Consider the following 27,988-nt stretch of genomic DNA (forward strand, 5'->3'; position numbering starts at 1 on the left):
CCAGGCGGCTTATAGGATCTTGGTTCATGAGCCTAGGGCTGGACTTAAGCTCCTGAGGTGGGAGCTCCGAGTCCGAACCACTGGACTAACACAGAACCTCAGACCCCAGGGAATATTTGTCAGAATGAGGTCTCACAGAATTCCTCATCTCAGCACCAAGACCCAGCTCTCCCCAATAGCCTAAAAACCCCACTATTAAAAGTCTCGGGCCAAACAACCAGTAAGACAGGAACATAATCCCACTTATTAAACAACAACAAAAAAGACGAGATGACAAAAAATATGTCGTAGGTGAAGGAGCAAGGTAAAAACCTACAGAAGACCAAATAAATGAAGAGGAAACAGGAAATCTACCTGGAAAAGAATTCAGAGTAATAATAGTAAAGAAGATCCAGAATCTTGCAAATAGAATGGAGGTGCGGATTGAGAAAACACAAGAAATGTTTAGCAAAGATCTAGAACAACTAAAGAGCAAACAAACAGAGAGAAAGAACACAATAACTGAAATGAAAAATACACTAGAAGGAATCAATATCAGAATAACTGAGACAGAATAACGAATAAGTGAGCTGGAAGACAAAATGGTGGAAATAACTGCTGAGGAGCAGAATAAAGAAAAAAGAATGAAAAGAATTGAAGACAATCTCAGAGACCTCTGGGACAACACTAAACACACCACATTTGAATTATAGGGGTCCCAGAAGAAGAAGAGAAAAAGAAAGGGTCTAATATTTGAAGAGATTATAGTTGAAAACTTCCCTACATGGGAAAGGAAATAGTCACCCAAGTCCAGGAAGCACAGAGAGTCCCATACAGGATAAACCGTAGGAAAAACACACAAAGACACATATTAATCAAACTAACAAAAATTAAATTCAAAGAAAAAAATATTAAAAGCAAGGGAAAAACAAAAAATAACATGCAAAGGAATCCCTGTAAGGTTATCAGCTCATTTTTCAGCAGAAACTCTGCAGGGAAGAAGGGACCGGCAGGATGTACTTAAAGTGATGAAAGAGAAAAACCTACAACCAAGATTACTCTACCCGGCAAAGATCCCATTCACATTCGATAGTGAAGTCAAAAGCTTTTCAGACAAGCAAAAGCTAAGAGAATTCAGCACCACCAAACCAGCTTTACAACAAATGCTAAAGAAACTTATCTCAGCGGGAAACAAGAAAAAGACCAAGAGACAAGGAAGGATACTACATAATGATCAAGGGATCAATCCAAGAAGAACATATAACAATTATAAATATATAAGCACCCAACATAGGAGGAGCTCAATACATAAGGCAACTGCTAACAGCTATAAAAGAAGAAATCGACAGTAACACAGTAATAGTGGGGGACTTTAACACATCACTAAACCAATGGACACATCATCCAAAATGAAAATAAGTAAGGAAACAGAAACCTTAAATGACACAATAGACCAGATAGATTTGATTGATATTTATAGGATATTGCATCCAAAAACAGCAGATTACACTTTCTTCTCAAGTGCGCATGGAACATTCTCCAGGATAGATCACATCCTGGGTCACAAATCAAGCCACAGTAAATTTAAGAAAATTGAAATCATATCAAGAATCTTTTCTGAACACAACGCTATGAGATTAGAAATGAATTACAGGGAAAACAACGTAAAAAAACACAAACACATGGAGGCTAAACAATACATTACTAAATAACCAAGAGATCACTGAAGAAATAAAAAAATACCTAGAGACAAATAACACATGACGATTCAAAACCTATGGGATGCAGCAAAAGCAGTTCTAAGAGTGAAGTTTATAGCTATACAAGCCTACCTCAAGAAACAAGAAATATCTCAAACAATCTAACCTTACTCCTAAAGGAACTAGAGAATGAAGAGCAAACAAAACCCAAGGTTAGCAGAAGGAGAAAAATCATAAAGATCAGAGCAGAAATAAATGCAATAGAAACAAGGAAAACAATAGCAAAGATCAGTAAAACTGAAAGCTGCTTCTTTGAGAAGATAAAATTGATAAACCATTAGCCAGACTCATCAAGAAAAAGGAGAGGACTCAAATCAATAAAATGAGAAATGAAAAAGAAGTTATGACACCGCAGAAATACAAAGCATCCTAATAGACTACTACAAGCAACTCTATGCCAATAAAATGGACAACCTGGAAGAAATGGACAAATTCTTAGAAAAGCACAACCTTCCGAGACTGAACCAGGAAGAAATAGAAAACAAAAACAGACCAATCACAAGCACTGAAATTGAAACTGTGATTAAAAATCTTCCAACAAACAAAAGTCCAGGACCAGATGGCTTGACAGGTGAATTCTATCAAAGATCTAGAGAAGAGCTAACACCCATCCTTCTCAAACTCTTCCAAAACATTGCAGAGGAAGGAACATTCCCAAACTCATTCTATGAGGCCACCATCACCCTGATACCAAAACCAGACACAGATACTACACAAACAAAAATTACAGACCAATATCACTGATGAATATAGATGCAAAAATCCTCAACAAAATACTAACAAACAGAATCCAACAACACATTAAAAGGATCGTACACCATGATCTAGTGGGATTTATCCCAGGGGTGCAAGGATTTTTCATAATATGTAAATCAATCAATGTGATACACCATATTAACAAATTGAAGAATAAAAACCATATGATCATCTCAATAGGTGCAGAAAAAGCTTTTAACAAAATTCAACACCGATTTATGATAAAAACTCTCCAGAAAGTGGGCATAGAGGGAACCTACCTTAACATAATAAAAGCCATATATGACAAACCCACAGCAAACATCATTTTCAATGATGAAAAACTGAAAGCATTTCCTCTAAGATCAGGAACAAGACAAGCATGTCCACTCTCACCACTATTATTCAACATAGTCTTGGAAGTCCTAGCCACAGCAATCAGAGAAGAAAAAGAAATAAAAGGAATACAAACTGGAAAAGAAGTAAAACTCACTGTTTGCAGATGACATGATACTATACATAGAGAATCCTAAAGATGCCACCAGAAAACTACATTGCAACAAAAAGAATAAAATACCTAGGAATAAACCTACCTAGGGAGGCAAAAGACCTGTATGCAGAAAACTAAAGACACTGATGAAAGAAATTAAAGATAATACCAACAGATGGAGAGATATACCATGTTCTTTGATTGGAAACATCAATATTGTGAAAATGAGTATACTACCCACAGCAATCTACAGATTCAATGCAATCCCTGTCAAATGACCAATGGCATTTTTTACAGAAGTAGAACAAAAAATCCTAAAATTTGTATGGAGACACAAAGGACCCCGAGTAGCCAAAGCAGTCTTGAGGGAAAAAAATGGAGCTGGAGGAATCAGACTCCCAGACTTCAGACTATACTACAAAGCTACAGTAATCAAGACAGTATGGTACTGGCACAAAGACAGAAACATAGATAATGGAACAAGATAGAAAGCCCAGAGATAAACCCACGCACCTATGGTCAACTAATCTATGACAAAGGAGGCAAGGGTATACAATGGAGAAGAGACAGTCTGTTCAATAAGTGGTGCTGGGAAAACATACACAAAAATAAACTCAAAATGGATTCCAGACCTAAATGTAAGATCAGGCACTATAAAACTCTTAGAGGGAAACATAGGAAGAACACTCTTTGACATAAATCACAGCAAGATCTTTTTTGATCCACCTCCTAGAGTAATGGAAATAAAAACAAAAATAAACAAATGGGACCTATGAAACTTAAAAGCTTTTGCACGGCAGAGGAAACCATAAGAAAGACGAAACGACAACCCACAGAATGGGAGAAAATATTTGCAAACGAATCAATGGACAAAGGATTAATCTCCAAAATATATAAACAGCTCATGCAGCTCAATATTAAAAAAACAATCAACCCAATCCAAAACTGGGCAGAAGACCTAAATAGGCATTTCTCCAAAGGAGACATACAGATGGCCAAGAAGCACATGAAAATCTGCTCAACATCACTAATTATTAGAGAAATGCATATCAAAACTACAATGAGGTATCACCTCACACCAGTTAGAGTGGGCATCATCAGAAAATCTACAAACAATAAATGCTGGAGAGGGTGTGGAGAAAAGGGAACCCACTTGCAGTGTTGTGGGAATGTTAATTGATAGAGCCACTATGGAGAAAAATATGGAGGTTCCTTAAAAAACTAAAAATGGTTGCGTAGGATCCTTCTCTATTTTCTGTTTTATGACTTCATGGCTTACATATGTGGATGTGTTTTCCACTAACATTTCTCTGTTACTAACATTGTTTTCTCTAAGATTCTGGCTTTGCAGACATTTGAGGAACAACAGGGTATTCTGTATTCACTTTTGGTAAAAATTGGCAGAACTTAAAAGGTTATATATTCATTTTCATTTTTGTAACTTTTTTCCTCTGCATTTTCTAAACTTAAATAATAGTCCATTGAGGAGTTTACTGTGATTTTTCCAGGTTAACCACCCCCGCATTTATATTTTCTTCATTACTAGCAACTTTATTTTTATAGGGTTTTTAAAATTGCTTCCATATCATAAATTGTCAACTTTACCATAAAGTTTTTTGGGGGTTTTCTTTTTATAAAAAAAGTAAATATCTTAGAATGTTCTTTATATGGGATGGTTGTTGCCTAATAATTTGAAATTTTAAAGCAGTCTTGTCCACTACTAGCCAATTTTTTTATCAAAAAATTTCACCATTTATTGAGTGTGCATCATTTATTTAAAATTAGAATTATTTCAGCAATGCTTGTGGCATACTTTGGATTATAAATTGATGTTCAATTAGGGACAAAGAGCAGTTCATAGTATTGTTAATGATTAACCGTGTCTTTTCTGAGTGTGACTATTTGTCTTAACATTTGGCAGTTAGAACTTTAACATGATGAATTAATCTCAGAATTTTGCTTATATATGCATTTTTGTGCATATTGATATCATGTTTTCTAATTTCTATGCATTATTATAAAGTTAAAATTCTAATTCAATTTTTTTTTACAAAGGATACAGTATATATATACTGATATTACTTCTGAGTAGGTATGTGTTTAATATTGGTGTTTTCCTATTTGTCGATCTTTTTCTTTGAATATTTGTCTTTTCTAGTTTACATGTTCTTCCTTACATGTAAGTTTGTACATAATAAATAGTAGAAATATCCAATATATGAAAGAAACATACAAAGAAGGAATTCAGCAACTGTCTCTACTTTGGAACTCAGGTGTGGTACTCAGTTATCCCTTAGTTACGGTTGTTGTTAGTCTGTCCCTTAGTGTTCCTATCTTATGTCGTAGTATTCTGTAGTATTTTAAAGCTTTCTTTAAAACTTTCCAACCTAAAATATGATTAAATAGCATGTTTTTACGATTTTAGGAAAAAATTGATTTTCTTTTCCAAAGAGAATGAGGAATTAATCTGTTAACATTTCTGCCTCTTGTTTGGTTTGTTGCTCTTCAGAGGAAGAGTATTTTTCTAACATTGTTACAGTAGAAAATGTTTTTCATCTCAGACTGCTTGTTCATGGTGTCCTGTACAATAAATTTATTCATTCTACAGTATAATGTATCACTTTCGTTTTTTCACTTAGGATTTTCTGCCGTTTCTTGGCAAAAATGGCAACCAGTGATGCTGTTCTCAAGAGACTGGAACAGAAGGGTGCCGAGGCAGATCAAATTATTGAATATCTTAAGCAGCAAGTTGCTCTTCTTAAGGAGAAAGCAAGTAAGGAAATTTGAAAATTTAAATTTTTTAGGGAGATAACTTAAAATGAATTCACATATTGACAGAGCAAAAAAAATATATATGTTTACCACATATTCTCAAACTTGATGATGAGCTCTATATTCCTTTAATATTACAATTATGAGTGAAATAGTATAGGGTTAAGATAAGTTAGAATTGGTGTATAGTGAGTATGTGATATTTAGAGAAAACAACGTATTATTTCAAGACTGATAAAAGAAAATACTTAAAATAAGTTGGTATAGAATTAGAGATTAAAAATGAATAAAATTGAGTGGAGTCAAATATGAACTCAAATATCTCCTCTAACCTTGTATAGAAGAAAATGTATACTTTCACATTACTCTTTGCTAGGGTATTTTCTGAAATTATTTTTACATTTTTTCCAGTGCTTAAGTTTTACATGGAAATTACTATGATGCATACAAAAAATATCAAATCTGAATTTCTGCTTTTAAAATTTAGGTTGTTTTCTGTTTTGTTTGTTTAAGTATATTTTATTTCTCAATAGCCAATGTTAATGTTATAAGAATTCCAGAATCTTTACCATCACTTATAGAAATAAATGCTTTTCTTTGCTATATAAAACTGAATGGCTTATAGAATCCTACGTTCATTCTCTAAAAATTTTTCCCATTATCAATTTTTTTTAATTTTTAATACTGTTTTAATTATTTTTATAATGTTTCATACACATTGTTATTGTTTTTCTTAAAATTTTAAAAGGATTTTTCTTATTTTTAAAAATTCATAATATTTCTTTTCATTAGTAAGATGAAGAGATTAGAGATATTTGTAATATAGAGGAGAATTAAAAAGGAAGTAATTTGTGAAGAGTAGTAATAATAAAAATGTGTATTTAAGTAAGTAAATACTTAGGCAGGACTATACTGCCTGACATATGAGAGGGTCACATGCTACATGGTTCACATACATGGTATCACCAAAAATGCAACAGGTATAATACAGATTGATACAGTAGTGTGCCTTTGTATAGACAACTCTGATACCAAAAGCAGCTTTCAGTCATGTTTTTGATTTACTCAGAATGATGAATGATTCTTTATGTAAAGCTCTTGAACAAAACAAAGTATAGTCTACTCTTGATTTACATGGTACTTGATTCCTAGAAAATTCAGAGTATAATGAAAATGTTTAAGAATGTTTATATATAAAAAATAATTAGGATCTAGGCTCAAATAATTAACAGGATTTTCACTTATACAAATGTACAGTGGGTCACTGCAAAATCCTGCAGAATGTAAGATGGTTCTTCATTTTACTGGAATATTTAGCATATTGCCCCTGACCCCTGCCTAACAAATGCCAGTAATGACTCCCATTATTTGTGACAACAAAAAATACTCCCACAGATTTTCAAAATCCCACTTAGGGAGCAGTACCAACCCCACTGAGAATCACTGTTTTTCTTTTATATTTTTGTATACCTTATTGCTGACCTCGAACACACATATTACATGTTGAGCAAATCTTTGAAGTTATTTCCTTCATTAAATATTTGACCAGCTTAACTTTTGAGACATTAGGAGTAAAAGACTATTCAGTTCCTTTTACAAGGTAATCACTAAAAAGGAAGAAATGAGAATATATTTTTATTGTTTGGTATCATTATTAGATCTTAGACTTTTTTTAAAGTTTAATATGTCTAATATTTGTCTCTCTTTCTTACAGTTAACCTGTTACTGACACTCTGAGCCAGGTTCATAAGAATTTTTATAAAAGCTAGGAAAATGATTGATAAACAAAACCTTTTGTGTTGTTATTACTTCACAGATTTTTCTCCCTTTTTCTCTCTTTTAAATATCATGTTAGTTTAATAAATACTAAACAGATGTAAAGAAACTGGCCAAACATTTGGTTACTAGCTTTGTTTAAACTGGCTGTGCTTTTTTTAAGTAGTATCCATAAGAAACCTTTTAGAAAACATAACTATATCTTAACTGGTTGTTCTTGATCCCAGTTTTGCAGGCCACTTTGAGAGAAGAGAAGAAACTTCGAGTTGAAAATGCTAAATTGAAGAAAGAAATTGACGAATTGAAACAAGAGCTAATTAAGGCAGAAATTCAAAATGGAGGTGATTAATTACAGAAATGATAGGGTGTTTTTATTCATAATAATTATTATATTGTTTATTAAGTTAGGTTTTATGCTTGGTTACTCACGCATTCATGCATTTATCCTCTTATATTGAAGAGAAAATACAGACTTAGAAAATGCAAATAAATGATCTTGCCTAAGATCATGCAAAAAGTGTCAGAGGTGGAGTTCAGAAAGCTGTACTTCTAATCTCTGTACTGTGATCATCACTATTCCTATTAAACTTGATCATCACTATTCCCTTGATCATCATCAACTATGTCACTATGTAGTTGTTGAAAATAAGCCATAATAATATTTAGTTAACATTTACTAAGTTTTGCTTTATGCCAGGCACTACGTGCCAAGTGCTTCATATACGTTATATATTTTATCCTTAAAATTACATATATACAAATATCCTTGTTTTACACATTGAAGCTTAGAGATGTATAGTCATTTGCCTGAAATCAAATACTATTTTTAAGTTACCCAAGCCAGCACATAATTATCATTCCAACAATTATGTTAAAAAAAAATGAAAATTTTTATTGAATTATTTTAAAGGTTTCTAGATAAATTCACATTATTATAAAATGACATTAATAGTAAGAATAGTTCTATTATAATTTCAAAGTACCACATGGAAAAACATTTGATTATATTGTAGAAAATCCTTCCTGGGTGAATTAAGGAGGCCCAGGTGTAGTGAAACCCTGTTTTACTACTCCCTTTTGACCTTTATTCTGTCACTAAGTTATTCTGAATGCTCTAGTATGCATTCTACCCTAGCTAAGTAAAAGTAAGAGGAAAAACCAATAATGCATGCTTAAAACTATCAACTGGAGAGAATATTATTTGTCACTGGAAAATAGTTGATGTTTTCCAAGATTAGGAGATTTGGAATACAGGCGCAGAATTAAAGAAACAGCTAAAATATTAGCAGTGTAAAACTGCTTTTCATTTTCCTCAGTTCTAGAAGATTGCCCTGTAAACATTAAACTTTTAAACTGTGATCTTAATAAAACACTAAAACAAACAGTTTGAATTAAAGTACTGAATTCTGTCTTGGTGAAACAAAATAGGGGTAGATGGAGCTTCATATTACTAAAAGAAGCCTTCAAAGAACTTTAAAAATACCTCTGAAAAGTGAATATTGAATATTGAATATTGGCTGGAATATAAGCCACATCAAAATCCCTCACAAGATTATATTCTTCCATGTTCACTAGGCAGTGAGTATGTTTTTAACATTGCTGGAGCAATTTTCTTTACTTCTTTAAAATGTTTTTTGAAACAGAATTATGGGCAAATAATGCTGCTGTCTCTCCATTACTTCTGATGTAAAAATGATTGTTACTAAAACATCTTTTCAGTTGATTGTTCAATTTAATAGAAAACCTGAGTGAAAAACATGCCGTCTTGCCAAACCATGAGGGGGTGTAATCTCTGGAGACAGACAACCTGGGTATAAATTCTTATTTCCCTTGCTCACTATGTGTGTGATGGGCCAGTTTCTTAACTTCTGTATGGCTTGGGTTGATCATCTATAAATGTGGATATGAATAAAACTTACTGCTTAGGGTATTTATGAGAATTACAAGAGTTAATTCAGATAAAGCATTTTGAAAAATGTCTGGGACATAGTAAGTTTATAATAAATATTAGCTTACATATTAGCTTACATTGTTGTTATCTAAAATTTTCTCAGTTTAATCATTAGTGATTGAAGGAGAATAATGCATTTATTCTTTTATGGTGAAAATAAACTTAATTTCTTGGCAGCCTTTCTATAGTCTCAGATAGTAGAGACTTTATAATCATACACACTGAATTTCCTTTTTAAGAAAAGTTCATGTTCTACCATATGACCCAGCAGTTCTACTCCTAGTTATAGATCCAAAAAACCAAAAACACTAATTCAAAAAGATACATGCACCCCAATGTTCATAGCAGCATTGTTTACGATTGCCAAGATATGGAAGCAACTTAAATGTCCATCAACAAATGAATGGATAAAGAAGATGTAGTATATACATACAAACACAGTGGAGTACTGCTCAGCCATAAAAAAGCGTGAAATTTTGCCATTTGCGGCAACATGTGTGGACTCAGAGGGTATTATGCTGAGTGAAATGAGTCAGACAGGAAAAGGCAAATACTGTATCACTTATAGGAGGAATCTAAAAATTATAACAAGCTAGTGAATATAATAAAAAAGAAGCTGACACAGATTGAGAAAACAAACCAGTGGTTACCACTCAGGATGAGGGGAAGGGGGAGGGGCAAAATAGGAGTTGGGGATTAAGAGGTACAAACTATTGTGTATAAAATAAGCTACAAGGATATATTGTACATCATGGGGAATATAGGCAATATTTTATAATAACTAAATGGAGTATAACATTTAAAAATTGTGAATCACTATATTGTACACCTGTAACATATAATATTGTACAACTATATTTCAATTAAAAAAATAAAGAGTTCATATTTGTTATTCACAGTTTTCCATTTGTTTGTTGTTTAACATAAATGACATTATTTTCATTTTCTCTCTCAGTAAAACAGATACCATTCCCATCTGGTATTCCACTGCAAGCTGATTCTGCGGTTTCTGAAAATGTGATACAGTCTATACCAATAACAGCCATATCTTCTGGTGCCAAAGAGCAGATAAAAGGAGGAGGAGGAGAAGAAGAAAAGATGAAAGAGAAAATTGAAAAGAAAGGTATTTTTGAACAGTTGAAGTTATTTGGCACTTGACTCGTTTATCAGATGTCAGCATTTTTGATAATAATAATGGTGTCAAGAAGAAAGTTCAGACTTTTATGAACTAAAGTTAGGAACAATAGGATAATGGAACATAGAACCTGGGCTCTAAAGGATGACAGGATAAGAGTGTGGCATTTGAGGTAGAGGGACCAGCATAACTAAAAGCAAAGTAGAGATTAAGTATAGAGGCCCATGTGTAGTTTGGTATGACTGAATTTAGGTGTATATATAGGGGATAGTTTAGAGAAATCACAGGTAGAAAGTTAGCTTAGAACCAGTTTTGAAGATAGGAAAGGGATATTCCAGTCAAAGCAGAATTTCTGAACTAGCATGGGGGTGTTAAAGTTTTAGGAACCCATTAAGATCTGAAGTGGAAAGTATATCACAGTCCACTTAGGCAACTAGAGTAGAAATCTTAGAGTCAACCTTAACTTGTCCCTGTCCCTCAATTTCATATTTAATTGGCTACCAAAGCCTATACAAGCATATCTCGGAGATATTGCAGGTTCAGTTCCAGGCCCTTGCAATAAAGCAAATATCACAAGAAAGCAAGTCACAAGAATTTTTTGGTTTCCTAGTACATATGAAAGTTATATTTATACTATACTATAGTCTGTTAAATGTTCAATAGCAGTGTGTCTAAAAAAAACTGTATATAACTTAATTAAAAATACTTTATTGGGGCTTCCCTGGTGGCGCAGTGGTTGAGAGTCCTCCTGCCGATGCAGGGGACACGGGTTCGTGCCCTGGTCCGGGAGGATCCCACATGCCGCGGAGCGGCTGGGCCCGTGAGCCATGGCCGCTGAGCCTGCGTGTCCGGAGCCTGTGCTCTGCAACGGGAGAGGCCACAGCAGTGAGAGGCCCGCGTACCGCAAAAAACAAAAAACAAAAATACTTTATTGATAAAACATGCTAACCATCAACTGAACCTTCAGCAAGTCATCATCTTTTTGCTTGGGGAGAGTCTTTTCTCAATGTTGAGGGCTGCTAACTGATCAGGCTCATGATTACTGAAGGGTGGGGGGGCTGTGGCAGTTTCTTAAAATAAGAGAACAATGAAATTTGCTGTACTGATTGAATCTTCCTCTCACAAACTGTTTCTCTGTAGCACACATGCTGTTTCATAGCATTTTACCCACAGTAGAATTTCTTTCCAAATTGGAGTCAGTCTTCTCAAACCCTGCCATTGCTTTATCAACTTAAGTTTATGTAATATTCTAAATCCTTTGTTACTCTCAACAATCTTCACAGCATCTTCACCAGGAGTTGATTCCATATCAAGAAACCACTTTCTTTGCTCATCTATTAGAAGCAACTCCTTATCCATTAAAATTTTATCATGAGGTTGCAGCAATTTAGTCACATCTTCAGGCTCCACTTCTAATTCTAATTCTCTTGCTATTTCCACCACATCTGCAGTTCCTTCCTCCACTGCAATCTTGAACCCCGCAAGTTATACATGAGGATTGGAATCAGCTTCTTCCAGACTCCTGTTACTGTTGATATTTGACCTCTTTCCATGAATCACAGATGTTCTTAATGGCATCTAGAATGATGAATCCTTTCCAGAGGTTTTCAATTTAGTTTGCTTAAATCCATCAGAGGAATCACTATTTATGGCAGCTATAGCTTTAAAAAATATATTTCTTAAAGAATAAGACTTGAAAGTCAAACTTCTTGATCCATGGGCTATAGCATGGATGTTGTGTTAACAGGTGTGAAAACAACCTTAATCTCATTGTACATCTTTATGAGAGCTCTTGGGTGACTAGGTGCATTGTCAGTGAGCAGTAACATTTTGAAAGGAATCATTCTTGTGAGCTGAAAGTCTCAACAGTGGGCTTAAAATATTTTGTAAACCATGTTGTAAACAGACATACTGTCATCCAGGCTTTGTTGTTCCATTTATAGAGCACAGACAGAATAGATTTAGCATCATTCTTAAAGGCCCTAGGATTTTCAGAATGGTAAATGAGCATTGGCTTCAACTTCAAGTCACCAGCTACATTGGCCCCTAACAAGGGAGTCAGCTTGTCCTTTGAAGCCAGGCATTGACTTCTCCTCTCTTGCTATGAAAGTCCTAGATGGCATCTTCCTCCAATAGAAGGCTGTTTCATCTGCATTGAAAATTTGTTGTCTAGTGTAGCCACTTCATTAATTATCTTAGCTAGATCTTCTGGATAACTTGCTGTAGCTTCTACATCAGCACTTGCTGCTTCACCTTGAATTTTTATGTTATGGAGATAACTTCTTTCCTTAAAACTCATGAACCAAGCACTGCTAGCTTTAAACTTTTCTTTTTTCAGATTTCTCATCTCTCTCAGCCTTTACAGAATTGAAGAGAGAGGGCTTTGCTCTGGGTTAGGCTTTGGCTTAAGGGAATGTTATGGCTGGTGTGCTCTTCTATCCAGGCCACTAAAACTTTCTCCATATTAACAATAAGGCTGTTTTGCTTTCTTATCATTCATGTCTTCACTGGAGTAACACTTTTAGTTTTTTTCAACTTCTTTGCATTCACAGCTTGGCTGTTTGGCAGAAGAGATCCAGCTTTTGGCCTATCTTGGGTTTTGACATGCCTTCCTCACTAAGTTTAATCATTTCTAGCTTTTGAACGTGAAGAATGTGTGACTCTTCCTTTCACTTGTACACTTAGAGGCCATTGTAGGGTAATTAATTGGCTTAATTTCAATATTGTGTCTCAGGAAATAGGGAGGCCCGAGGAGAGGGAGAGAGACGGGTTGGCTTGTTGGTGGACAGTCAGAACACACACAACATTTATTAAGTTCAGCATTTTATATGGACATGGCTTGTAGTACCCCCAAACAATTACAGTAGTGACATCAAAGATCACAGCCACAGATCACCATAACAAATATAATAATAATGAAAAAGTTTACAATACTGTGAGGATTACCAAAATGTGACACAAAGACACAAAGTGAGCAAATGCTGTTGGAAGAATGGGGCCAAGAGACGCTTGATGCAGAGTTGCCACAAACCTTCAATTTGTAAATAATGCAGTATCTGCAAAGTGCAGTAAAGGGAAACACGATAAAATCAGGTATGCCTGTAATTCCTACCACCGCAACATATCTGGAGCGCAGCTCTGTTCCTCCCCTTTGTTAGGTGCTACCAGGTAGTTCAGGTTCTCATGATCTCATCTAAATTAATGTTCAGGCCTCATTTTTTCTAGTCTGTCCTTCCATTGCTGCTAAAGCTATTTTTCTAATCATAAATCTGACTCCTTTTTTCTTTAACTTTCCTTTATTCCTGTCTGGACTTCATTTCCCCAGGTATGTCTAAAAATGTGCTTTTATAATTCATTATACATGCCTCTCATAGTATTGAAACTCAGTTAAAATTTTTTTGGAAAATGTGAAATGGCTCAGGGATCTGTGAGCTAACCTGAACCATTTTAGCACTTCTCAGTTCCTTTTGGTAAGCATCAGTAGCCTCTGTTAGAAGTTAAAGACTGTACATCCTCTCCTACATAATTTCACCACTAGGTGGTATGGTTACAAAGAAAGCAGTTCAGACTAATTCTTTCACTTTATGAATTTTATTAAGTAGGCACAGAACAGTCATGCAGCCTGTTCTTATAAGTTTGGTGAAGTCCATCCTCAAAGAGGATGTGTTACTGTGGCTGCAGGGTCAGTCAACCTTCTAGTCAAATGAGACAACAAAATCTTCCTTTGGAGGAGGAGGGAGCACAGAAAACCAAATGGAGATCTAGGTCTAGAATGCCTCTGTTCAATAGAACTTCCTGTCTGTATAGCTGCATTATCCAACACAGACAGTAGCCACATGCAGCTATTAAACATTTGAAATGTGTCTGATATGACTAAAGAACTGAATTTTTAATTATTTTAAATTTAAATGTAAATAGCTCTATGGGGTTGGCAGCTACTATATTGGACGGTGCTGGATTAGAAGGCTGTTCCATTGGTGTTTGGCTGCTAAGATTGCCAGATTCCAAAATTCTGCTCACACAAGGGTTGTGGCACCCATACAGTCTTTCTATACTGCCACTTATAAGCATCACTCATTTGTTAATGAAACATTTCTAAAATCCCTTATGATGACTAACAAAGTTCTTGGTATAGATTTTGATATTTGCAATCACCTCTGGAATGTGGATTCCTGATAAAGGTATTTCAAATGCCTAGAGAGTAAAGTTTAAAAATGTATGTGAAAATAGCTATATTGTGCTGTTACAGTAGTGTGTATGTAGTATTTTTAAATAAATATATAGTCTATCACTCAAAGATAACTACTATTAAGATTTTTGTAGTAATTTTATATATATATTTCTATATCATTTGGGCTTTTACTCTTTAAAAAAATCTTTGCTAATATGTTACATGGAAAATGGTATTTTTTTAAAATTTGCTAATGAAAGTAAAAATTGTCCATTATTTTAAACTAGCTCTACCTCCTCTTTTATAAGCTTAGTGTAAATTGTGAATGTTTTTTACACAAAATCATCTATTCCTACTCCACGCAGAATTATTCTTCTCTGTGCTTCTATATTTCTTTGTGTATGTAATATTTATCACATGCTCACTGTAGACATCTATCTTTTTTTTTTTTTCTTTTTTTTGCGGTACCTGGGCCTTTCACTGCTGCAGCCTCTCCCGTTGCGGAGCACAAGCTCCGGACGTGCAGGCCCAGCAACCGTGGCTCGCGGGCCCAGCCTCTCCGCAGCATGCGGGATCCTCCCAGACCGGGGCACGAACCCGCGTCCCCTGCATCGCAGGCAGACTCTCAACCACTGCGCCACCATGGAAGCCCCCATCTGTCTTTCTTAAAAAGATTTTTAGTGCTTGTCTAGCATGGGCCACTCATCTTACTTTTTTCAGTGCCTTAGATCTGAGTAAATATTTGTTCAAAGATAAAACAAAGAAATAGTTAAGAAACAATGTTTTCAAGCCATAATAACTTATCTCTCCAGATTGGGAGGTAAATAAGTTTTTGTTTTGTTTTACATTTTTTTTCTGCCAGAGAGGCTAAATGTAAACTTTAGGGATATGAACTCTATACAGGTTGCATTTTGACTCAATGGCTAAAGTAATCTTATGCTAATAAGAGTTACATTATCAGCATATAAATAAAAGTAGAATTTTATAAACATAATCAGAATAAAATGTGACTCTCTAGAGTCACAGTAAATCTTAAAGGATTTTCTACACTTCTGTTTCAGGGAAAGGCAAATTTTCTCTTTAAAAGGTTATTTGCTGGCCATAAAGTCTCTGTTACAACTACTCCACTCTGCCATAGTACCAAAGTATGCATAGACAACATGTAAATTAATGAACATGATTTTGTTCTAATAAAACTTTTTGACAGGCAGTGGGCTGGATTTGCCCTTGAGCTATAGATTACCAACATCTACTCTATGTCTTTAACTAGAGATATAGACAGTTAATTCAACAGAGAAATAGCTTAAAAAGGGTTCAAATATTGTGACATGAATAATTCTTTTCTTTGTTATTTAAATGAAGATAGGAGATAAATACTCATTTTTTTTTCTTTTAAGCTCACCAGCATCAATGCTATAGAGATTTTCATAGTGTATTTTTACTTTTGATGTTTATCCATTTATAAATATTTTTAGGAGAGAAAAAGGAGAAAAAACAACAACCAATAGGAGGAAGTGCTGACTCTAAGCCTGTTGATGTATCCCGTCTGGATCTTCGAATTGGTTGTATCATCACTGCCAGAAAACACCCTGATGCAGATTCTTTGTATGTAGAAGAGGTAGACATTGGAGAAACAGCCTTAAGAACAGTTGTCAGTGGCCTGGTGAATCATGTTCCTCTTGAACAGGTAATCTGTATAGCTAAAATTATTTCTACATATACACTTCACCTTCATTCCCTTTTTCTTAATGTTTTTTCATGTAATTTTGTATCATACTGCACAACATGAGCCAGTGTTGATTAATTCAGTTGATTGGTTTGAATGTAATGAATTCCACCAAAAAGTGCATAAAACTACCAAAAGCTTGCAAAAGATCTGTAAATTAAGATCAAATTCATGAACATAGAAAGAAGAAATGATATGTTATTTTTTTCTTAATTTTTAAAAATCTTTTTAGTTTGGTATTTAACATCATTGTTCCATCATGGAATTTTATTCCTTGATTTTTAAAATCATTATTATATAACTCAGAAAGCACCGATCTAAAATTAAGAAAGCAAGTTTTATTTTTTTATAACTCAAGAAATATTTTCATACCTGAAGAGGAAAGGGGAGAGGGGATCATGAAGATTGAATGTGCAATTTTTAATGGTATTCTTTTATTCATTAAAAATTTGATGTTTTATATTTTATTATTTAGATATTTAAATGTATCTATATTTCCAATGACTGTGGAACGAATCAAAGACAGTAATAGTTTTTAATTTGCTCTTTCTAGACATCTTCTGTAGTAATTTGCATCATTTACCTATTTCCTCTGCCCCATAGTGCTTGAGATATTGCAAAGACCATAGACTTCAACATTAAGATAGTTCTGCCTCTCAGTCCTTTGCCAACTTTGTTGCTTATTGGCTTTGTGAACTTGCATAAATTCCTACATTTATTCATTCCTATTTCTAGATGCTAATATTTATTGAGCACCTACACTGTGCCAGGAACTATTCTAGGCAAGTGAATTAAAATAGAAAGATAGATATGTAGATAGATAGATTTGCTTAAAAAAACAAAAAGCCCTGCCTTTGTGAAGCTCATATCCCTATGAGGGAGTCAGAAAATCATAATATATAGTGTGTTAAATGGTGATAAATATCAGGAGAAAAATAAAGTAGGGAAAGAATCTAGGAAGTATTGAGGCTAGGAAGATGTTGTCATTTATATAAAGTGGCCATGGAAGACCAAAGAAAGTGATATTTAAGTAAAGGTCTAAGAAAATGAAGAAAGCAAGTCATTCTGTCTGGTGGGAGAGCATTTTCAGGCAGCCCTGAATCAGAAGTATTCCTGGGATGTTCAAAGAACAGCAGGAGGCCAGTGTCACTGTAGCAGACTAAATAAGGGGAAATGTCATGGGAGATGAAATCAGAGATAAAGATGCCAAATGATATAGGGTATTAGAGATCATTGTAAAAATGTGGGCTTTTATTCTGAGTGAGATGAAAGCCATTGGAGGATTTTTGAGCTAAGGGGTAATATGCTCTGTCTCACATATTAGTAGTATCATCTGGTTGCTTTGTGGAGGGGAGAAAGATGGAATTAAGGAGATCAGTGAAGAAATTTATCTGTGCAAAAAAGATAGACTTGGCACATGTGTGTGCTTTTTCTTTTTAACATTGGTTTTGTATAGGACCAGGGCTCCTTTATAACTACTTATGAAGTTAGGTTCATAAGGAGCCCTGGAGAAAAGAACCAACTGATCTTGAGCCAGCTCAAATTGGAAAAACTCCTACTCATTGGGGCTTCAACTTTTTTGTTCTCATAAGTTACAGACTTTTTCTTCTCTTTCAAAAGCTGTCATTCACAGCCATAAGCAAAGCTATTTATATACACATCTGTATCTAACCCAACAAGTCAGTACTAGTAAGCAGTCTATAAAGTAACAGCACTTAGCTCCCCAAAACTGCATACCAAATTTTGTACATTTATTTTTCTAAGGTAAAGGTCCACAGCTCTCATCTGATTCTTAACAGATTGCATCTAGCCAACCCTGTTGTTTTTCTTATACATATTTGCTATAACTTTTTTTTGAAGTTCCCATATATGTGGCATTTTACAGTTATTTGTTTGAAGACAATAAGAATTCATGAAGACCTCCAAAAAGAGGACCTTTCAAATTTGAGCTTTAGGCTGATTTATTTAATCATAGAATTTGGTAGTAAATTTGAAGTTTACAGAAATTTTTATGTACTTCTTTAACAAATTATAGAAATAGCCATAATTGTTCATTGTAGTGTGTATAATGCTTGAATTGTTAAATGATCAGTATTTTTTAATTTAGGAAATGAACCTTGCATAGTATTGGAAATGATCAAACATAAAGGAGAAAAAAATGTGCATTTATTTTAGTGCTAATGCTAAGCTAAATGCTTATTTACATGTTGTGATTTAATCCTTGTGACAAGCCTTTAATATTTCCCTCCTTTTGTGAGGAAACAGGGAGATCAACTTTATACAACCTCATTGCTAGTATATGGCAGATTAAATTCAAAACCAGATCTGTTTCACTCAGCCATTTCTTTATATTTAAGTGAAATATTATTGCCTCTGCTGTTTGATCTCTAATGCATTGTCAATTTAATTTTTTTTTTTTTTTTTTTTTTTTTTTTTTTTTTTTTTTTTTGCGGTACGCGGGCCTCTCACTGTGTGGCCTCTCCCATTGCGGAGCACAGGCTCCGGACACGCAGGCTCAGCGGCCATGGCTCACGGGCCTAGCCGCTCCGCATTATGTGGGATCTTCCCGGACCGGGGCACAAACCTGTGTCCCCTGCATCGGCAGGCAGACTCTCAACCACTGCACCAACAGGGAAGCCCTGCATTGTCAATTTGTAGATTTTTTTTTCATGTTGATATAAGACTTCTTAACAACATAAAAGATTTTGGACACAAGGATAAAAAACTGCCACAAAAATAGGACATTTGATATTTAGCATATTAGGTGTACCTTAATGTAGTCTAGATAAGATTATTCTAAATCTGTAGACATCTTTAATCATCAATTTATATTTCATACAGATGCAAAATCGGATGGTGATTTTACTTTGTAACCTGAAACCTGCAAAGATGAGGGGAGTAGTATCTCAGGCAATGGTGATGTGTGCTAGTTCACCAGAGAAGGTTGAAATCTTGGCACCTCCTAATGGGTCTGTTCCTGGAGACAGAATTACCTTTGATGCTTTCCCTGGTAAGTATTTATTAGTCATTATTTAAAATAGTTTGGGAATCATTGTTCTCAAAGCTATGCTTGGAATGTTTAAATTTAAAGTCAATCCTGTAAATGACTTGCAAGACTTTACATTAGATGATCATTATTAGTGATATTATTGAGTTTATTGCGATTGACTCAAGATGGCACAACTGTCTAACTATTCTGTCCCTATGAACACTCAAATTTCATAAAACACCAGAGAGATTTTACCCCAAGTGAAATACTAATTTTGATACCTCCATAGCAGAAGAGTGTCATAAGAATAGAGAACCAATTAATGTGCTACAAAATCATTTAAGCTGTAGATTAGCTCATAATGCAACACAGAAAGATGAAGAGATGCAGAGGGAGGGGGAAATGTATAATTCTCAAAGTCGGTCTAGTAATATACTTGCACATGCTTTTACTAGACTTGAGGATTTAGAGGAAATCTCTAAGTAGAAATTCATATTTATTTTAATAATCCAACAGGAAAGTTCATTTCATATTGCTTCTTTTCTGTAGTAAAATGCTCCTGAGACGGATGAAACTTCATAATGCATGAGAACATTTCTTCAAATAGGTCTTTGAAGCAGTAAAGAAAGGATGCTTGGCAGATGTAGAATAAATATTTCTTTCATAAAAGTTGAAGACCTCATAAGAGGAAAAACAGTTAGAAATTAAAAGACTATTTACAGGGTATGTTCATTTGACTAGAGTAAGGAAAAGCAGAAATAAATTAGGGTAACAAATAGAATTAGGTTTAAAAGTCAAAATTTATTTGGAGATGTATTTGTGAAAACAAAAGAGCTTTAATGGAATAGCAAGGCTGATATTATTAGGCCTTTTTTTAATCCTATGTTAACTGTGTTTGATGAAATATTAAGACATGAAGAGTTTTAACATTGGAATAATAAGATTTTTTAAAATGGATGAAAGCATGGGTAACTTCCATGAAACTCAGGTCCCACCTCCTAATAAAAAGTATACTAATCTAAAAAACATGGGGTTGTTTAACAAGTATCTGTGACTTTGAATCCATGTGTATGTCTTGAACCTTGGTAGACTGGAGATCATGATGGTCTGTGCTCTGAGAACCTTTTTTGGTAAAGCAGGTTTTGGGAAAATCCCAGTCTCAGTCATTTCTCAAAGCAGCATGATAGCTTTTGGTTCTAGGAGCCCACGATCACCACTCTACTTACCAGGATATCAAAACACTTCGTCAAACCTCATGCTTTTGGGTAGGTCGTCATGTGTATACCTGACAAACCTGAAATTCTATTTCACTAAGTTGGAATGGAATGGAAATAGAAGCAAACTTTTTCTTTTAAGATTCAGCACACATTGAAGAAAATACACAAAAATCTTGGTTTACCCTTTCAGATTAAAATTTGCCTTCCTTTTTATTTAAATATTTAAGATGAATACATTTTAAGTTTTATTTTTTGATATAAATTGTAGAGTCAGATGTTTAGAACTGGAAGAAATCATCTACTTTAACCTACTATTTTACAAATTTGGAAACTGAGAACCAATAATACTTAAGTTACTTGCTTAAGGTTATACAGAGTTTGTAAACAGATAAATATTTCAGCACTTGAATCAGTTGTTATTATCTGGATGTTACTGTTACATATATTGAAATTTTTTTTTTAAGTTACTCAGTGATTTAGCATTAGAGATGCTAATAGCCCAGTGTGGATTTCTTGCCTTTACTATATTTTTGAATCTTCCAATCTGTTTGGCTGTTTGTGTGTTTATGTTTACATCATTCCAAAGTCTGATATTTCTTTCATATTCATAGTTTCTCCTTGTGCCTTACCACATGAATATGTAGATAACATATAAAAAAATTTGTAAAGTGAAAGGGAAAAACCTAACATTAAAGTAGCCTATGAGGTTGTCTGAATTATTCTCTTATAACTTATAAAATGCTTAACCAAGCTGAACAGCATCAATAATTGATAAACTTGGGGACATAAGGTCTGTTAGTACTCATCCTACTTATGCTTCCACATAGGTTACTGTTTCTGTAGCAGTAAATCTAAAAGGAAATAACAGTTAATACTATGTATACAACAGACCATTAGTCTTATTGTTTTTGTTTTTTTTTCCTTTTCCCAGAGAGAGCCATGATTTATCAGTACTGTATTTTTCAGCATATGTTTTACATTTTAAAGCTTAAGGTGTCTGGTGGTACATTTTGATGTTCACTTGATATGCTCAGTGTCTAGAGATATGCATTTTATGTTATATATATTAAGTGTGGTATAGAATTTGCAACTGGGACTCAAACCTTTGAATTGCTATTTGGCTTTGAATAATTATTTTCTCCAACTACAAAACCATCACTTCCATAGAGTTTAGAAGATGCCAAATAATATTTTTATAACAATGGCTAAAAACTCTCCCCACTACTTTTTAAAATATTAAATGTGTGAAGCCATAAATTTTAGTATTTAAATATGGTAGCTGGTCCCAAAAGCATCAAGCAGCCGAAAACAGTATTATAGGAGATAAAGGCACTGATACCTTTTTTTTTTTTTTTGGAGAATGCACTGGTTTTGGTCTAATAATAAATGAGAATTTGCATTCAGACTTCTGACTTCTAAGATCATGCTTATTTCTGTTGATATTGAGTCTTATTAGTAAATATGAGTTTATGGTTAATCTCAAAGCGTGTATGATATGTGAAGGTCTTTAGCTTCTGGACCCACTTATTCTTTAAAAATAAATTGGGGTTTTCTTTGGTATTGAGTGATTTGAGGTTTTTATATATTTTGGATATCAGCCCCTTATCAGTAAGTTTGCAAACATCTTCTCTCATTCAGTTGGTTGCCTTTTTGTTTTGTTGATGGTTTACTTTGCTCTGCAAAAACTTTTTAGTTTGATGTAGTCCCATTTGTTTGTTTTTGCTTTTGTTGCCCTTGCCTGAGGACAGACATTCAAAAAACTATTGCTAAGACTGACCTCAAAGAGTTTACTGCCTGTGTTTTCTTCTAGGTGTTTTATGGTTTCAGGACTTACATTTAAGTTTTTAATCCATTTTGAGTTTATTATTGTGTATAGTGTAAGAAAGTGGTCAAGTTTGATTCTTTTGCATGTAGCTGTCCAGTTTTCCCAACACCATTTATGGAAGGGACTATCTTTTCCCCATTGTATATTCTTGCCTCCTTTGTTATAGATTAATTGATGCTATGAGTATCAGTTTATTTCTGGGCTCTCAATTCTGTTCTGTTCATCTATGTGTCTGTTTTTGTGGCAGTACCATCCTGTTTTGATTGCTACAGCTTTGTAATATAGTTTCAAGTTCGGTGTAGTTTCAGGTGTGACCCCTCATTCTTCTTTCTCAAAATAGCTTTGGCTATTTGAGGTCTTTTGTGTTTCCATACACATTTTAGGATTATTTGTTCCACTTTTATGAAAAATGCTGCAGGTATTTTGATAGAGATTGCATTGAATCCATAGATTGCTTAGGGTAGTATGGACCTTTTAGCAATATTGATTCTTCCAATCCGTGAGCACAGTATAACTTTCCATTTATTTGTGTCATCTTCAGTTTCTTTCCACAGTGACAAAGAGTTTTCAGAGTCAGGTGTTTCTACTCCTTGGTTAAATTTAGTCCTAGATATTTTATTCTTTTTGATGCAGTTGTAAATGGGGCAAGGATGTGGAGAAAAGGGAACCTTTCTACACTGTTGGTGGGAATGTAAATTGTTGCAGCCACTATGGAAAACAGTATGGAGGTTCTTCAAAAAACTAAAGGTGGAATTACCATATGGTCCAGAAATTTCACTTCTGGTTATTTATCTGAAAAAAGTAAAAACACTAACTCGGAAAACACACCTGTGTTCATTGTAGCAGTATTTACAATAGCCAAGATATGGAAGCAGCCCAAGTGTCCATCGATAGATAAATGGATAAAGAAGATGTGGTGTCTGTGTGTGGTGTGTGTGTGCGCACGTGCACGTATGCACGCACACACACACACAATGGAATATTACTCAACCATTAAAAAGAATGAAATCTTTGTGGACTTTGAGGGTATTATGCTCATTAGTGAAATAAGTCAGAGAAAGACAAATACCATATGATTTCATTTATATGTGGAATCTGAAAACCACAGCAAGCAAAACAAAACAGAGGTTCATAGATACAGAGAACAAACTGATAGTTGCTAGAGGGGAGGAGGGTGGGGGGATGGATGAAATATGTGAAGGAGATTAAGAGGTACAAACTTCCGGCTATAAAATAAATAAGTCATGGGGATGTAATGTATACATAGGGAGTACAGTCAATAATATTGTAACAACTTTGTATGGTGACGGACAATAAATGATCTTATTGCAGTGGTCATTTCATAATGTATAAAAATATCTAATCACTGTGTTGTACACCTGAAACTAATATAATTTTTTTGAATTAAAAAATAAAGCCTGTCTATATTTGATTCTCTTCCTTAAAACCTGTTTCAATCAGGCTTCTCTCTCCACTGTTCCACCAGAATTGTTCTGGTCAAGATCACCAATTTACTCCCTGTAGCTAAATCCATGGCTAGTTAGTTCTCAGTCCTTTTCTTAATTAACTTTAACTTGGCTTCTGACACCACACTTGCATGGTGGTCCTCATGCTTCATTGGCTGCTCTTCTCATCTCCTTTGCTGATTCTTCCTCACCTCCCTGACCTCTTAATTGGAGTACCTCAGACCTTGATGCTTGACCTCTTCTCTTTTTCCATGCTTGGCCTCTTTTTCTTTCCATGTTCATTCCTTTAGCTATTTTATTTAGTCACTTGTCCAGCTACCTAGGAGACTTCTTCACTAACATGTCTCAGGGGAGAAGAATGTATATCCCAGTCTTCTCCCTAGATTTCCCTTTTCCATACATCTTCTTCAGAAAATCCTAATGGCTGTACCTTCTGAACATATCTAGAGTGATTCTCATCATCTCTACCTCCACCACTTTGGTCCTGACACCAACGTCTCTTATCCAGGTAATTACAAAAGTTTTCTAACTGATCGCTCTGCTTTTGCCCTTGCCCTTCTTCTGTCTGTTTTCAGTTATAGCCTACAGAGTGATGTAGGGCAGATATGTTAGTCCTCTGCAAAAAACTATTAAAAAGCTTTCCATTTGACCCAGAATACAGATACAGGTCCTTACAATGGCTTCTCATTATTTCATTAACCTCATGTACTTCAGCTCCTCCCCAATCACCCTAGTTGAGCCACTGGCTCTTTCCCCAGGTAGCTACACGGCTTGATCCCTCATCTTATTCACATCTTTCAAATGTCTCGGGGCTTCCCTGGTGGCGCAGTGGTTGGGGGCCCGCCTGCCGATGCAGGGGACACGGGTTCATGCCCCAGTCCAAGAAGATCCCACATGCAGTGGAGCCTGCGCGTCTGGAGCCTGTGCTCCGCAACGGGAGAGGCCACAGCAGTGAGAGGCCCGCATAATGCAAAAAACAAACAAACAAACAAACAGATGTCTCCTTATTTGTTTTATTTTTCTCCATAACACTTATCATCATCAGATATACTGTACATTATTTATTATCTGCCCACATGGAAATGTAAGCATCATGAAATCAAGATTGTTGTTGTTGTTATTATTCACTACTATATTCCTAGCATCCAGAAAAATGTCAGGCATAGAGTAAGAGGTCAGTAAGTTGGTTAATGAATAAATAGAAAGAAACATACTAGTAAAACATGTTTTAAAGAACCCCAAAAACCCTGCAGTATTTGAAGAACAGACCTGAGGATCCATCTTCATTATTTCCAAGATCATTCCTATCAAATCAACAAACCACTTTTCTCTGTTGATTAGCTCTGTAAAATTAATTGACCCCTATTTGCAAAGTTATACTTTAGTCTTTGCATCACAAAAGGTGATAGTTACAATTATTATAGTTCAAAAACTCAATTAGTGAAACAAAATAATTAAGTTGGTGCTAAGCTTTTCGTGGTCCTGACAGATGTCAGGGAAGCTGATGATTCTGGAATTTATGTTTATTGCTTTTTGTAGTTTTTAAATACTGAGGTGGTAGTCACAGCTTTTTACATCTGTACAAACTCCTCTCTGAACTAGTTCCTGTTGCCTGTGTGTTTTGTTTAGATTGAGTTATCTTAAAGTAATCTCTGAATGATTAGTTCTCTTACAATACGTGTAACCATTTCCACATGGTGATTATTGGCATGTGTTTAGCAATCACAGAGACTCTACAGTTTTCAGCTTTAAGAACTTTTATTGATATCATCACTTTGTTTGGATAGCCATGCCAAAAAAAGAAAGGGGGGCGGAAATTAGGAAAATAAGATTCAGGAGAAGATTATAACAGGGATGATGAGAGAAAGGAAGGGAGGGAGGGATGGTGAGGAAATTAGGAAAATAAGATTTAGAAGACGGATATAACACAGAGGAATGATGAAAGGCTTCTCTGGAAATAGAGTTCATTTTAAAAAATTGTTTAAAATATTAGGTATGCTTTTTTGTGGGAGGTGATATAAACTTTCATTTTAAACTTGCTTTATACCTTACCAAATAGTGTATTATTGAGAAACATGAATAAACCACAGGTTAACACTCCATCCAAGACTTTTCAACTCTGATTTATATTCAGTGATCATAATTTGGCAAATTTTAATTACAATCTCAAAATTTTAGTTGTCTGAATCATTATTTCATTAACCGACTCGTTAAAGTCTTGCAGCCACATTCAGAATGTTCAGGTATTGAGCCTGATGTGTTAAAAGCAACAATCAAGAGTTGAAGGTTCTTCTCATAGTTTCTAGTTCATTTTTAGTTAAAATCTTTATCACTTGAAAATTATTACAGTCTTATGCAAGAAGTTTAAAACCTTCAGCTCTTGTTCTACAAGTGCTGGGTGACCTAGGAACCTTTCTGAGCCTCAGCTTTTTCATCTGTAAGAAAAGCTTTTTAATGGTATGTATTTTTTGTGAGTTTTGTGAGGTTTAACTTTTGAAACACTTAGCTACCTGCCTGGTGTTTTAAGTTCTTAGCTATTACTTTTGTGCCTCTATTTCCTCATCTGTAAAGCGAGGGTAATTAATCGTATTTATTTAGTATACTGAGGATTAAATGAGTAAATATATGTAAAGCACATAATGCAGTGACTGGTACATAGTAAGCACTGTGTAAGTGTAGTGTTATGTATTATAATGATTATTATTTTCTATACATATCAGTGTCTTCCTAGATCTGACAAGCTTAAATTTGTGCTGCACCACAGCTTGTTGTACTTGGGGCTTATGTCTGCGTTCAGCAAAAATTTACCCATACAATCTATGGTCTTGATAAGAAGCTTTTACACAAACCTGAGACAATCTGCTTCTTGAATTCATTATCAGTTTGGGAATATCTTTTTTTGGGTTCAAGGTGGGGGGATACAGAGTTAGTACTCAGGCCCCCCTGAACAGTGTGTCTAGTCTCAGCTTTTACAGAATTGTGGAATGCCCACTCCCCCACATGATCTGTGTATAAACAAAGTACTATTATGCTTTTAGACTAACCAATGGTTTGGTGAAGAAAAACCAAAAATTTTATAGATACTTTATATATTGGAATTTTTTCTATTCTGTTTATTAGTTTCTCTGTTGTCCAATGAAATAATCAAATGCTCTTAAAGGAGTAAGAAAAATCCTTATCTTTTATACTAGACAGTCTCTTCAGTTTTAGTTTCACTGCCTGTTCTTCTACTGTAGATACATTATTCAATTAACTATTCTGTTATCAGAGGACAGTTTTCTATATTTTTGCCAGTTTCAGGGAGCTAATTAGTTTCTGAAGAGCTAATAAAAAGATCTAGAAAATTATATTTCTATTATTACTTAGTTATACTAAAGAAGTATTTTTGTTGTTACCTCCAGGGAAATCATTTTCCATTTGAAACTAACACTTAAGGGATTCGTTACTTCTCTTCATTGTTTCTTAAATTGATGCTTCATTTCAAAAGTTATTGAACATCCTCAGCTATAAAATCATGTTATATTCAACTTTACTCTCTTCTTCCTCATCATTCATTAAATAGAGGGATCGCTTGGTATATTGGTAGTTTTTAAGCCTAGACCAGATATGTTCTACAATGTGTTTGTCTTTTATTGATTGTAAACTTTATAGTGTGAGTTACGGTAAAGAGAGGGGATAGGATATTATCCACTTGTAAAAGTGTTATTTGTTTCTTTTTAGAGGATAATTTATTAGGAGGCAAGGTGCTGTACTAACAGAGTAAGGGCTTTGGTGTCAAATCTCACTCTACTTGTTGATTGTGTGACTTTGAGCAGCTTATCTTCTCTGAGCCCCAGTTTCTTCTTTATATTTAAAACTAGAGTCAGTGTTTTTCTGTGAACTGCATGTAGCAACATATATTCCTGGTGCTTAGAAAATGCTAGTCCTGTCTCCTTATTCTTCCTTTCTCTTTCCATCTCACCAAGTGGAATGGGCAGCAGATGAAACCCAGAGTAG

General features: G+C 34.6%; 1 protein-coding gene across 1 annotated transcript in view; it reads left to right on the forward strand.

Annotated features, from left to right (window-relative positions):
* The window catches only part of AIMP1 (aminoacyl tRNA synthetase complex interacting multifunctional protein 1), a 36,279-nt gene that overhangs the window by 7,244 nt on the left and 1,047 nt on the right, over positions 1-27,988 (forward strand). Inside the window, exons 2-6 of the mRNA XM_007119935.4 lie at positions 5,604-5,737; positions 7,740-7,853; positions 10,419-10,586; positions 16,245-16,456; positions 19,337-19,505. Of these exons, the coding sequence (XP_007119997.1) occupies positions 5,604-5,737; positions 7,740-7,853; positions 10,419-10,586; positions 16,245-16,456; positions 19,337-19,505 (797 nt within the window). The remainder of the gene's footprint in view (positions 1-5,603; positions 5,738-7,739; positions 7,854-10,418; positions 10,587-16,244; positions 16,457-19,336; positions 19,506-27,988) is intronic.

The sequence above is a fragment of the Physeter macrocephalus genome, chromosome 7 (assembly GCF_002837175.3).
Source record: "Physeter macrocephalus isolate SW-GA chromosome 7, ASM283717v5, whole genome shotgun sequence".
Classification (NCBI taxonomy): domain Eukaryota; kingdom Metazoa; phylum Chordata; class Mammalia; order Artiodactyla; family Physeteridae; genus Physeter; species Physeter macrocephalus.